Source organism: Poecile atricapillus, chromosome 2 (assembly GCF_030490865.1).
Source record: "Poecile atricapillus isolate bPoeAtr1 chromosome 2, bPoeAtr1.hap1, whole genome shotgun sequence".
Classification (NCBI taxonomy): domain Eukaryota; kingdom Metazoa; phylum Chordata; class Aves; order Passeriformes; family Paridae; genus Poecile; species Poecile atricapillus.
In genome coordinates, this window is record NC_081250.1 from 52,416,396 (window position 1) to 52,428,621 (window position 12,226).

General features: G+C 47.0%; 2 protein-coding genes across 5 annotated transcripts in view; both read left to right on the plus strand.

The window, feature by feature from the left end:
* Positions 1–413: 413 nt before the first annotated feature.
* Positions 414–2,072, plus strand: LOC131575507 (inositol 1,4,5-trisphosphate receptor-interacting protein-like 1). Its single transcript, XM_058831093.1, has one exon. The coding sequence runs from the start codon at positions 414–416 to the stop codon at positions 2,070–2,072; it is 1,659 nt and encodes a 552-aa protein (XP_058687076.1).
* Positions 2,073–6,424: 4,352 nt separating this feature from the next.
* Positions 6,425–12,226, plus strand: part of LOC131576565 (cytochrome c oxidase assembly factor 1 homolog) — a 51,789-nt gene continuing 45,987 nt past the window's right edge. Inside the window, exon 1 of one of the 4 annotated variants that reach the window (XM_058833406.1) lies at positions 6,425–6,529. The gene's annotated coding sequence lies outside the window, so the exon portion shown is untranslated. Of the gene's footprint in view, positions 6,595–12,226 lie in introns of all 4 variants that reach the window. The other 3 variants (XM_058833411.1, XM_058833407.1, XM_058833413.1) reach the window with 3 other exon arrangements.

The window sequence follows — 12,226 nt, forward strand, 5'->3', positions numbered from 1 at the left end:
AGTCGAGGCTTTGACTCAATGATCCCCAAGGGTGCCTTCCAACATGGAGATCTAGGAGACTGGCAATGGAGGCCAGAAAGACAAAAGAAAGACCAAGGGACGTTCTTTGAAGAAGATTCACTCCAAAGCAGCCTTAAGCCCTTAACCAGGGCCACTCTAAGTGGCTGAGCTGGGGTAGGGACAAAGGGTGCAGTTGGCTGGCTTGTGATGCGCTGCGGCACCTGTGACGTCACAGGGGACGCCTCACAATGGGGGCAGCTGGAAAAGGCCCCAGCAGGTAACTCTGGCCCTGTATTGCTTCTGCAAGCGGTGAGTGCACATGTGGCGGGGAGGCTGTGCTGGGGACAAGGGCCGGGGCAGAAACGCTGCACCTGGGGCTGGGTTCTCCCCGCTGCATGCAGGGACAGCCCCTCATGGTAGAGCCTTGGCTAGGGTACCAGCTGCTACTGCTGCTGCTGCTGGGGCAGTGGGACAGGCCGTGCTGCCCCCAGATCCCTGGGACTCCCAGACCTGCTGCTCCCACTGCCAGCTGCCTCTTTCCCCGCTCCCCTCATGGCCTTCTCTCTATCCTCCTGCAGACCATGGATACCTGGGTATTGTGGTTCTTGCTCTTGCAAAGCATAGTCCACTACCCACAGCCCGTGGGGGACGATTTGGACGAGGCGACGCGTCTGCTCATGGAGGAGCGTGCAAAGCTCCAGGAACATGAGAGGATTCGGCTGGAGCTGGAGGTGGAGCAGCTCGCCCTGATGCAGAGTGGCCCATCCTGGGGAGACCTGCTCTGGTCTGCCTTGCAGGCCTGGCAGGTCTGGGCACTTGTTGGGCTCTTGCTTCTTCTCTTGCCCCTTTGGTTTATGTGGAGGAAGAGAAGGTGTGAGGCAGAGGTCAACGGCGAGCGGGAGAAGGAAAAGGAGACGGACGAAGAGGACGAGGCACGGTCATACGATCTGGCATGGCTTCTGGAGGAGCGCATACAGTGGCCTGTACAGGACCTGCAGGCAGGCTGCGACAGGACAACGGCCATGATGGAGAAATTGCTAAGTGCCCTCAGGCGTGCCTTGGTTGGGACTTTCTTCCCGGTGCTGCACCAAGCCATTGGTTTTGGCAGTGCCTTTGAAGGCTGGACTGAGAGCGGGGAGGAAAGTGTGTACCATGTGCTTGTACCCCTGACTGCTCCCTCAGGCCACATCTTCCGCCTGGAGCGTGACACTGACTGGCTGAGGCCCGGCAGGAACTTCCGCGTCCGCGTGGAGCTGGTGTGCAGCTGCCCGAGGGGGCAGGAGGGTGTGAACATGCTGTGCTTCCGCCACCACCCTGACGTGATTGGCATGCTAACTGAGCAGCCCAACCTCCTAGACATGCTGTGCACCGGCTCCTACCTTGACGTGGAGAAAACGGTCTACTTCTTCTACAGACTGCTGGGAGTAAGCTGGCAGCGTTTGCCTGAGTCACGCAGTTGGCATTTAGCGCTGCACTGCTCCCAGCGCTTCTGCCACCTCAGGCTGTCCAACGGCCAGGAAAGCTTCCAGGTTCAAGTGATGCTTGGGCTACAGCGATTTACCTCGGACATCTTTATCAGCAGCCGGCCTCGAGGGGCCCACACCCCAAGCACAGTGTGGCCTGAGACCTACAGCATGGCAGAGACAAAGTTCTTCCGGCACATGGCCAGGCAGCTCCCTCAGGACAGCTCGCACCTCAAATGCCTGCAGCTCCTTGCTGCAGCTTTTCAGGAGTGCAAGGGCTTCTCCATCCATTCCATCAAGACCATCATCATGCACCAGCTGAACACCGTACCGCTCTCACAGTGGCACAGCAGGTATTTCCTGCTTCAGCTGTCCGATGTCCTGGAGCAGCTGCGCTTAGCTCTGCAAAAGAAACACCTGCAGCATTTTATTGTGGGCAACCAGAGGCTTCCAGAGGAGATCAGGCTGCCCCCAGATGTACGAACGGCTAGGCCATCCAACCTCTTCCACAGCCTGTGGCAGGATCGGGCTGCCCACTCCCAGGCCATGCAAGCCTACCTTGATCTGCGCCATCGCCTGGCGAGGTTGCTGGCCTATGGCCACTGTTAGCAGGGCTCCTAGAATCACAGCAGTGCTAGGTCGCAAGAGCCATTTAACATCATCAAGTTCAAGCCATGCCCTAACACCACCTCAACTAAACCATGACACTGAGTGCCACATCCAAGGTTTTTTCAACACATCCAGGGATGGTGACTCCATCACCTCCCCCGAGAAGACAATTCCACTACTTTTGCCACTCTTTCAGTCAAAACCTTTTGCCTAACATCCAACCTAAACGTCCCTTGGCACAGCTTAAGACTGTGCCCTCTCCTTCCGTCACTTGCTGCCTGGAAAAAGAGACCGACCCCAACCTGACTACAGCCACCTTTCAGGCAGTTGTAGAGAGGGGCTAAGGTCACCTCCGAGTCTCTGTTTCTCCAGGCTAAACAGCTCCAGCTCCCTCACTTGTTCCTCACAGGGCTTGTGTTCCAAGGCCCTCACCGCGCCCTCTTGTTGTCCTTTGCATGTGTGTGCCCATGGGGCGTGCAGCTGCTGGCAGACGATCGCTTTTTAGTGCCGTGACAAAGAAGAAGGAATGGGATACACAGACAAATAGATATATATATATATAACTAGAGTGTATATATATATATATATATATATATATATATAACTACAAAGATTTTTAGGAACAGATGTGTTTTTAATAGATACAAATGATAGAGTTCTGTTTTGAATAGATACAAATGATAACAATAGTTTATCAATGATCGTATCATTTTATAAAAAGATAGAGCACATATATAATGTCACTACCTGTTGTGACACATATTCATGCTCTAAAGTTACTGCATTTATGAGAGGCAAAATTTTTATTACATAGATATACTTCTAAAATATATACATATATACATGTATTGTATTTCATACAAAACAATTATTCCATAAAGTGGAAATGAAATAGAAAACCAATTAGAGATAATTCCTATAGAATTACAGCAAATAATATATATTTATTATTAAATGTTTACTAAATATGGAAAATGTTATAGAATGAAAAAAATCATTGGAATAGATATGATAATAAAACAATATAAATTCAATATGTAGATTATGTCACTATCTGTAGTGACAATAGTGACTATCTATAGTGACTATCTACGGTGAAAATATTATGCTCTGTAATGACTGTATTTATGACAGGAAAGTTGTCTATTACGTAAATTCAGTTTTAAAATACATAGAATGCATATCACATCTCTAATATTTTTGGACAGAAATATGGCCATATACAGTGTCACTGTCTGTTTGGACACATATTAATTAACACATATCACTAAATGGCCGTATGACTGGCAAGCATGAAACTGTTTTGCTGGTTTTTCAATAAAATGCAATCTGACAGAAGCCGGAGTGTGCAAGACTTTCTTGATCTCAGCCACCCCTCTCGTATTGGTAAATGTTGTGCACTGAGAGCCTGGGCTTGTGAGCAGTCTCCTTCAACTCATCCAGACTTACAGGGCTGAATTGGTTCTCATCAGAAATTAAGGCCACCTGCCCCTAGCCCCTCTGATCCCAGAGTCATGAAATGGCGTGGCTTGGAAGTGTCCTTTGAAATTGTCTTGTTGCAACCCTGGCGCCAAGGGTAGGAACACGTTCCACCAGCCCGGGTTGCTCCAAGCTCCATCCAACCTGACTCGGAACACTTCCAGGGATGGGGCAGCCACAGCTTCTATTGGGAGCATGGCCCAGGGCCTCACCAGCCTCAGAGGCCAGAATTTCTTCCACATCTCTAGCCTAAGCCTGCCCTCTGTCAATGGGAAGCCACTGGCCCTGGTGCTGACTGACCCTCCAGGCCCTTGTAAACAGCCCCTTTGCAGGCCTCTTCTGGGCCCTGTGCAGGGACTTCCCATACAGTGGTGTGCCTCAGGAGAAGCATTGGAGAGCCCTGGGGGCCAGGAGCGCCACCATCAGGGCAGGAAGTGTGGCCTTGCACGGCCATCAGGGCAGGAGGGCACAGGGCAGGCCCTGCCTGCTGGAGCTGGGAGCTCTGGTGTGTGGCCATCAGAGAGCCACGGGCCCCGCAGCTCTGCACCCCGCAAGGCTCAGGGCACTGCCCAGGTACAGCTGGTGGCCAGCCCTGTGCCACCCTCAGGAGAATTCCTGCTCTGGGGCCAGAGTTATTTGTGGCTGTGAGATGAGTGGCCAGCATGACTTGGGTCCCCAGGGTGGTTACAAGTGCGCAGGGGAAAATGCCAGCAGGGGAAGAAGCAACAGCAAATAGGCCCCAGCATAGCCATAGTAATACTGGCATTTTACACCAGCTGTCTCTCCTTCCATGTGGAAATAGCAGAGGGGACATCTATAAATAATACCTTTCAGTACCAGTAAAGCTTCATCAATATTGGATGCGTACTGCACAGCTTTTATAATTTCAAAATTACCAGGAAAAAGGGCCAGCTGGGGTAGATAGGCCAACACAGGCACAGCTGGGAACTGAAGACAAGTTTTTGGCACAAAATCTTTCTTCAGGTCTGAAATGTATGAAATAGATCTTTCAGAGTGCAATTAGGTATGTAGGAGTCAGACCACCCTGAATGTAAAGGCAACTGATTTCCACAAAGAAGGGACAGTAGCAGAAAGGCAGGATGAGAGAAAAAAACCTGCAGCTTTGCATACAAAACAGTCTCTTAAGAGGGCTCTTTAGGAATGTAAGAAGAGGCTGGCTTATTCACTCTTTTTTTGTTCTCTATTTCTCATTGTCTCTTTTTTGGTCATATCTGCATGTCCTTTTGTTCTGCTGATTGTCTTTCCATACCATGTTTCTCCCTACTCTCACCTTCCACAATTCCAGCAGTGTTACAAGTCCTAGGAAGCAGATCTATTAATTAATTCATCTACAATGTAGAAACCTCTCACTTTTCAGTTTTTTTTGTCAGGAAGAACTAAGAAATGCAATAGTGTAATCAGCTCCTGATGGTAGAAGTTGCCTGGAAACTGCTAGAAGCATGCCATGGGAAGAAGCAGTTTTATTTTGGAGAATGAAATAGCAGATAGTATTCCACTTAATCACAACAGTAAGGCAAAAGGTGTAAATAAAAAGCTGGAAGCTACTTGGATAACAGAACTGGCTTCGCAACAGCCCTGAAAATAATGTCCAGCTCAACTCAGCCAGGAAGCACATACAATAAATATCAAAGCAGGTAGGATACACTAAGGAACAGCAGCAGAACACACTCCGATGTTATCGGTACACTCATCATTTAATTTCAGATGAATCAAAACTGTGAGCCAAGTCTTGGGACCACGTAATCCAGCACTGCTAACACACACACTTTACAAGCACCACAGCCTAAGTGCTGAGCTCAGGGACAGTGCTGGACAGCTCGCTTAAATAAACTCCAACAGGGACACCAGCTTACATGGAACAATGGAGAGGGATAAATCTGTTATGAAGAAGATGAGCTAAAGACAGCAGCAATTAAATTAAATTTTAATATCACTGTGTGGAATCAGATAGCCAGATTAGATCCGGAATTTTCTTTAGGGATTACTGGACAGACGCTGTTGTTTTTTTCAATTTTATTTGACTGCACAAGAGATAAAAATAATAAAGCACCACAAAAGAGTGGATCTCTGGCAGCAAGCTCAGGTGTGGCCTGGATGACCAGCACGGAGCTGAGGGGATGTGGGTTGTGGGGAAGCCTGTGCAGCAACGCTTGCTGGGGACTTCACCTGTCTCTTCACAGGCTCCCCACAACACACCCTGCAGCCGAGGCCACGGTTGCAGGACATCAGGCACCTCCGGTAAGGCACAGACTAAGGAAACTCTAAACCCTGTCACTGAGAAGAGGGGCCCTCGGAAAATGCTGCTTGAGACACAGGCAGCCCCAGCACTGCCATGACACGATACCACAATATAAGAAAGATTAAGCTATTAAAGTGTCCAAAGGAGACACAAAATGGCGTGACAAGACACACGACATGCAACCAAGATGGCGAAGGGCTTGAGAGGAAGCGATAGGAGGCGGAGGAGTGGGTGAGTTCACTTGGTCTGTCCAACCTGGAGGAGAGTGAGAGGAGACCTCATCAGAGTCTACAATTTCCTCTTGAAGGAAAGAGGAGGGACAGGCACTGAACTCTTTTCTCTGGTTACACGATCCGAGGGACTGGCCTGGAGTTGTATCACTGGAGGTATAGATTGGATATTAGATAAAAGTTCTTTCCCCAGAGGGTGGGTAGGCACTGAACACGCTCCCCAGGGAAGTAGCCACAGCACCAAGCATGACAGAGTGGAAGAAGCGGCTGGACAATGATCTCAAGCACATGGACTCTTGGGTGTCCTGTGCAGGGCGAGGAGCTGGACTCGATGATCCCTGCGGGTCCCTTCCGAGTCAGGAGGTGCTCTAACACCGTCCCCTCCCCTCCGCCGCTCGCGTCGCCTCCTGCCATCGCCCCCTGCCGCGTCCCGCCGGCACCGCAGCAATGGCGGCCCCCACGTGAGCCCGACGCCGACCGCGGCTGCCGTGAGTGGAGACGGGCGGCCGAGTCCGGGGCGCGGCCAGGGCGGGCACCGCAGTCGCTCCCGCCGGTACCGCCGCACCCGAGCGAGCCCCGCTGTCTCTCCTGGCGAGCTCGGCACAAAATGGCCGCGGGGGGCGGTCGGGGCCGCGCGGGGGAGGAAAGAGGCGCGGGTGGGGATTTGCACCGGGGGAATCGCGCCGCGGCCAAAGCTGCTCCGCAGCGACTGTGGAGAGCGGCGGGCGCCTACAAGGGCGGCGGGGGTCAAACCTCTGAGCCGTGGCGAGGGCGAGCAGGGGATCTCTCAGTGGCCCCGAGAGCCTGGACACATTTCCCCTCGGGCCCTGTTAATGGTATTTGCACTTAGGATACTTCTGTCCGCCTCCAGAAGATCGGTGTGAGGTAAAATTATCTAGCAAGCTACAAAGAAAGCCTGATACACAGAGAGTAATCAGAATTGCGGCAGAAAACATCTCTTGTTGCTGAAAACAGGCAGCACGGTGCCCTGCGCTGTGGGGAGCACGGTGGCAGGAGCACAGCCAGAGGGAATGTGAAGAGGTAGGGCGAACATAAAGCAAGTTGGTTGCAGTGACTAATTTGCCTAGTAAGGAATCTACAGTCAGATTTCCTTTTTTATTCGGATACAGCTGGTGAAGCAATCAGGTAGTCTTGAACAGGTTTAATGTTCAAACACTGCAAAGGAAAGTGATTGCTGTGTTTATTTCTGTATAAAAGTTGGAACTTTCCTTTTTAAATCTATTCTGATCTCTGAAGCAAACAAAATTTCCCTTGACCTTCTTATCGGTGAGGCTAGTTGCTCCTGCTTTCCAGTCTAGTTGGTTTCTTTTTGCTCGTTCACACGAACTCTTTAAGTGCAAGAAAGAGAACATGTAACTTGAAGTGTAAGAGTGGCCTGGGTTTCTTGTTTTAGAGCCAGTTTTTGATTAATTGAAGTGTTGAAACAAATTTCAAGAACTCCTACTATGGCCTCAAAGGCTGGAGTAATAGCAGGCTGCGACAGCAAGGTGGCCCTGTTCCACCAGCCCAGCTGAGCATTGTATTGTACCTCTTGCATCAGCTGACTTTTTGAAAGTTGTTTTTTCCAGTGCATCAAGACTTTCTGGGCATGGCATGCACTGCAGCTGCACAGCCCAGCAGTAGGATGGGAAAAGTGGCATGAGCACTCCCGTTCCAGCAGCAACTCTTCCGACCTGCACTTAAATCCAGTGTTAAACTACAACTACTCTTTGTTTTGAGTCTAAGCTTTGACTCAAATTTGAACAGTAGACCGGTGTTTCGCATCATGCAGTAGCCCGTGTCAAGGGTTCTCAAACTTGATTAGGGGTGTGGTAAAGATGCGTGCATGTTGACAGATAACAAAATACTGCCTTTCTGCCTAGAGATACTTGTGCTATTTAAGACTTGGCAAAAATTGCTGCCCTCACTATCTCAGTTACTTAAGTGCCAAAATCTCCTAGATCAGCCAAATTCCATTAAACACAAAACGCGGAGGAAAGTTATCTTAAATAAGCAATGTACCAATTGTGAAGTTGTTGCATTTACTCCCCAAGGAAGAAAGTATTCTCATCAAGAGGGGGGTAAAGAGGTTAGCCAAACTTAATGTGTATTTTTTTTTATTAGATGAGCTTTAACTTAGACTACTGTAAATTGAATGAAAAAACATGGAGAAGGGAGATAAGGAGCTTTTGGGATTAAAAATAAAAATAAACCCCAAAGCCTTCATTACTATCTTACAGCTTTTTCTAAGTAGTACTTTGCTGTTGCAGTTCTGAAATTAATGAAGTGTGCATGGATTATTGCTGAGTGTATTTTACTTCAAAGCTGGTTATTCCCCAGAAGTCAGAGGCTTTGCATGTCTGTTAATACAGTACTTTCCAGACCACTTTTCTAATACAAACTTCTGGGTTTTGACTCAATGCCAGAGGAGCAAAATAACATCCTTACCTTTGCAGCTGTGACCACAATATAAAATCAAGCAGGAAGAAGAGCTGACGCTGAGGGTTGTTTTCACTACACTTAAGGCACCTTGAGAATGGGAACTCCCACAAAGAGACAAACCCACTCATACCTTCCCTAAGCAACGTAGCTGATAGGGCACTTGGCCTTTCTTTTATACCTGCCCCAGTTCAGCCAGCACAGGTGAATGCATCATGTCTGTTGAACAGCCCAGCTCCCTCTATGTGTGAGCATTGCTGTTGCACAGCAGCTTCCCCCATCTGCCTGTGCTGCCTTATCCAGGCTGCAGCACAGCCCTCAGAGCAGCTCTGAGGATGGTTTGGTGGCAGCCCAGCTTGGGGTTGTTCTCAGAATTAGGAGGCGGCTTTAGACATAGGTCTGAAGGGTGGCTGCATCAGCTCTAGACAACCTTTGTGTGTAGACCTCTCTGCTTGTCCAACTCCCATCTGTACAAGTGCCACTAAAACAGACATCAACAAGTGATGTGTGTGAATACCTACGTTGAAATGCTTGCATTTCAATAATGTGGTGAGGGGGAAGAAAGGCACTTAGCTGGATTTTTCTGGTTTTTCTGTACAGTCACTCTGTTTGTGACTCAGTCTACAGTTTTGAGCTGTGATTTTGCATAACTGAGGAGGTTGCAGAAGAAGGCTATATTATGTCTCAGTTTCTGGGAGGAGCAGATACGACCATCAGGCTAGTATGGGAGCTAACAAGATGTTTTACTTTCTTCCGCTGGGCATATTGTATGGAATGGGAAGTTCTTGAGAGTATACTTTTGAAAGTATAGCTGATACACAAGAATATTGGAATATGTTAGTAAAATTTCAGGTTATCAGTTCAGCATTACTTCTTAGTCTTTTCCCTGTTGTGAGCAACTTGAAAAAGCATCACCAGGTACTTTATCCTGATATTTGTCTTTTAATGTGTTTAGGTGATTCTTTCTGGTATTAGAATGTTGTAAATGACAGAATCCTTTCATCTGCTTTGGTGCAGTGGTGGTTTTTTAACAGCTGCACAGCAGTAATAGCAGTTGAATTTAACCACCCCTTCCACCAGGGCAGAGTAATTTGCTTTTCTTGGTGTTCAAGTGTTTTCACTAAGTGTTTGCATAGCATACCACTAACTAAAATACATAGTCCCTATTTCCAGAGCTCTCTGAGAGTACTCTGCATCTCTTCAGTACACAGCAGATGATAGGGGCTTTCCCCTGCCCTTCTTACCCCTCCCTACACCAAATAAAAAGTCAGTCCTGCTATTAATTTGATCACTACACTAAACATAGTAAGCCCAATTATCCATTACATGAAAATGTATTCTGCCATCATGTTATTAGACCTCTTATAGATCAAACTGGAGGCAAGCGAAGAGGGAATGTTTTCTCTTTTTCCTATCTGTAGCTGTATCTGCTTTGAAGATTGGCTTTGTAAGTTTCTCCCATTAACTAACAAAGAGATAGAAATCTTCCACATCCCTGTGTGCCTTCTCCAGATGTGGATTAAGTTCATTAATGGCAACAGTAATCTCCCAGACTGTCTGACAGGTGTTGATCTGTGCACCAGCACTAGTGCAGATTCTCACTTTGATGGTGCTAAAGGAATGAGAGCCAAGAGTGTGGGTTTGAAGCATTGTCTCCATGTACTGCACTTTGACTTGAACATGAGGTTCTCAGATGGATCACCAGAGGCTGCACCACCAGTGAATGCTCAACACTCTCCACAGCTCATTGGTGGGAAAGTCCACGAGGGTAGGCAAGAGCTGACCTAAACCAACCACACACACAGAACCCATAGTGGGAGCACAACCCTCAGTATCAGGTATTTTCATTTGCAGACTCATGCTTATTCCTGATGTAGACATAGCCAGCAGTAATTATAAAAATCCAGTCTAGCATTAAAATAATTAAAATTTACATATTAAACTCCTCCAGAAAGAAGACCCTTAAGAAATTGGAATATCTGTAAGGAAATTTGATCCAACAGAAGTCCAAAACCATCCCAAAGGCCTCACATCATTCCTTTTCAGTCTTTTAGCATTCTACAGGAGCCTCTATAACTGGTTGTATGGTATTGGTGAACACCAGAAATTGAAGGTGTAAGCACAGGGTGATACACCAAGATCTGGACTACTCAAAAAGACATAGTCATCTGAACAACGTTAATTTTAATGTAACATGAGGGATCCATCACCTGAGGCTGGGAAATGTATGCGGGGTACCTGGGAAGTAGGAGAAAATAAAAAGATACTCAGACTACAGAGGCGTTTGTGGATGCAGATAGTTCCGTTTGGCAGGTTATAAGTAGAAGGAATACAAGTCTTGCCAGTGATAAAAATAAATAGATTTGTGCTGTTCATCACATAAGAGAACCATTAAAGAAGCTTTAACATTAAAACCAGGCACAGAAACAAAAGTTAAAAGGTTGGAGAACTGCAAGAACCTGCTCTGGAAAGCATGTGAGATAAGAGTGATTAGGATTCATTTGACAGGCTTAGAGGAAATTCAGTTACTTTCCATACAGGTGTGGTTTTATTAGAGATTGCTGCTGGGCCGCTGTTCTAGCTGGGGGAAAAAGTGTAAGCCAGTAGGGGAAAGAGACCTTGTCAGGTAAAGAGTCAGGGATAATTTAGATGGATGCACAGTGAGGAAAATAAGCCATGAAATACCTTATTTAGCAGGATGGTGTTTTTTCCTGAGGTCTAAAAATGAGGAACACTATTATCTTAAAAATCCTTCATGTCTTGTCAGCACAATGCAGACATCACTAAGTCTTATATATAGCCTTGCTTACTCTGATTTCTGGTATAATTTTCTTCTGGCCCCTCCACAAAATTAAAACCTCTTCAAAATACATAGTTAGTATCCCTTCAGTGGCCTTCCCTGTCAGTACCCACGCCAAGCAGATGACAGAATGATTTTTCCCCTTTACTACCTGTGCACCATTATCTCCAGCCATAATAAAGGCAGACTTTGGAGAAATGTTTGCCATATTTGGTGCTACTGGTTGTCCAGTAAGTATCTTATTAATGCACAGTCTTAGGAAGGAGACACAGCCTACCTGTTTACACAAGTGACACTGCACTGTTTTTGCGTGACTTAAGTATCACACATTTAACTTCAGTAAAATCTTCAGGCTTGAATTTTTGCCTTGGCACCTTAATACCATCTCTCCTTAGGATCCTGAGAGCAGCAACATGATGTAGTTCATACACCAACACATTGTAACTACAGAGTTTAGATGGAAGAATGATGTTGCTTATTCCAATAGGACTGGAAAGCAGCTGTCAGCACTTAGAACTACAATGTGAGCTGCATGTGATTTATTAGAGCTGCAGCTATCTAAGCTTAATCCTGGCATCCAGGAACATTTCCTTGGATTTTGAATGGACACATACATTTGTAGACACAGCTGTACAAGCACTGAGAAAACTACAAGCCTACGTGCTTCAGAGCCTGCACTAAGTTAAAAACATAGAGTATACTAGTACAAGTGAAAGGGAGAGCTGCTGTGTGCAACTTGATCATTATATTTGGTCTAGCAGTTGCATAGACACAAAACTGCTCTACAAGTGCTGGTTTGCTGTAGTACAACATTTCTACACGTAGCATGGTTAAGAGAGCCCACCTTAACAGATGCTTTAGAATAAATAGTACTTCTAAGATTTCCTGTGCTGAATGGGAGTACATTAAGAAGATGGAAGCCATCACATACCACTTGGAAAAGGGT

Bases quoted from the DNA above. Each gene is read 5' to 3' on its own strand.
- LOC131575507 (XM_058831093.1), top strand. From the start codon at position 414: ATGGTAGAGCCTTGGCTAGGGTACCAGCTGCTACTGCTGCTGCTGCTG.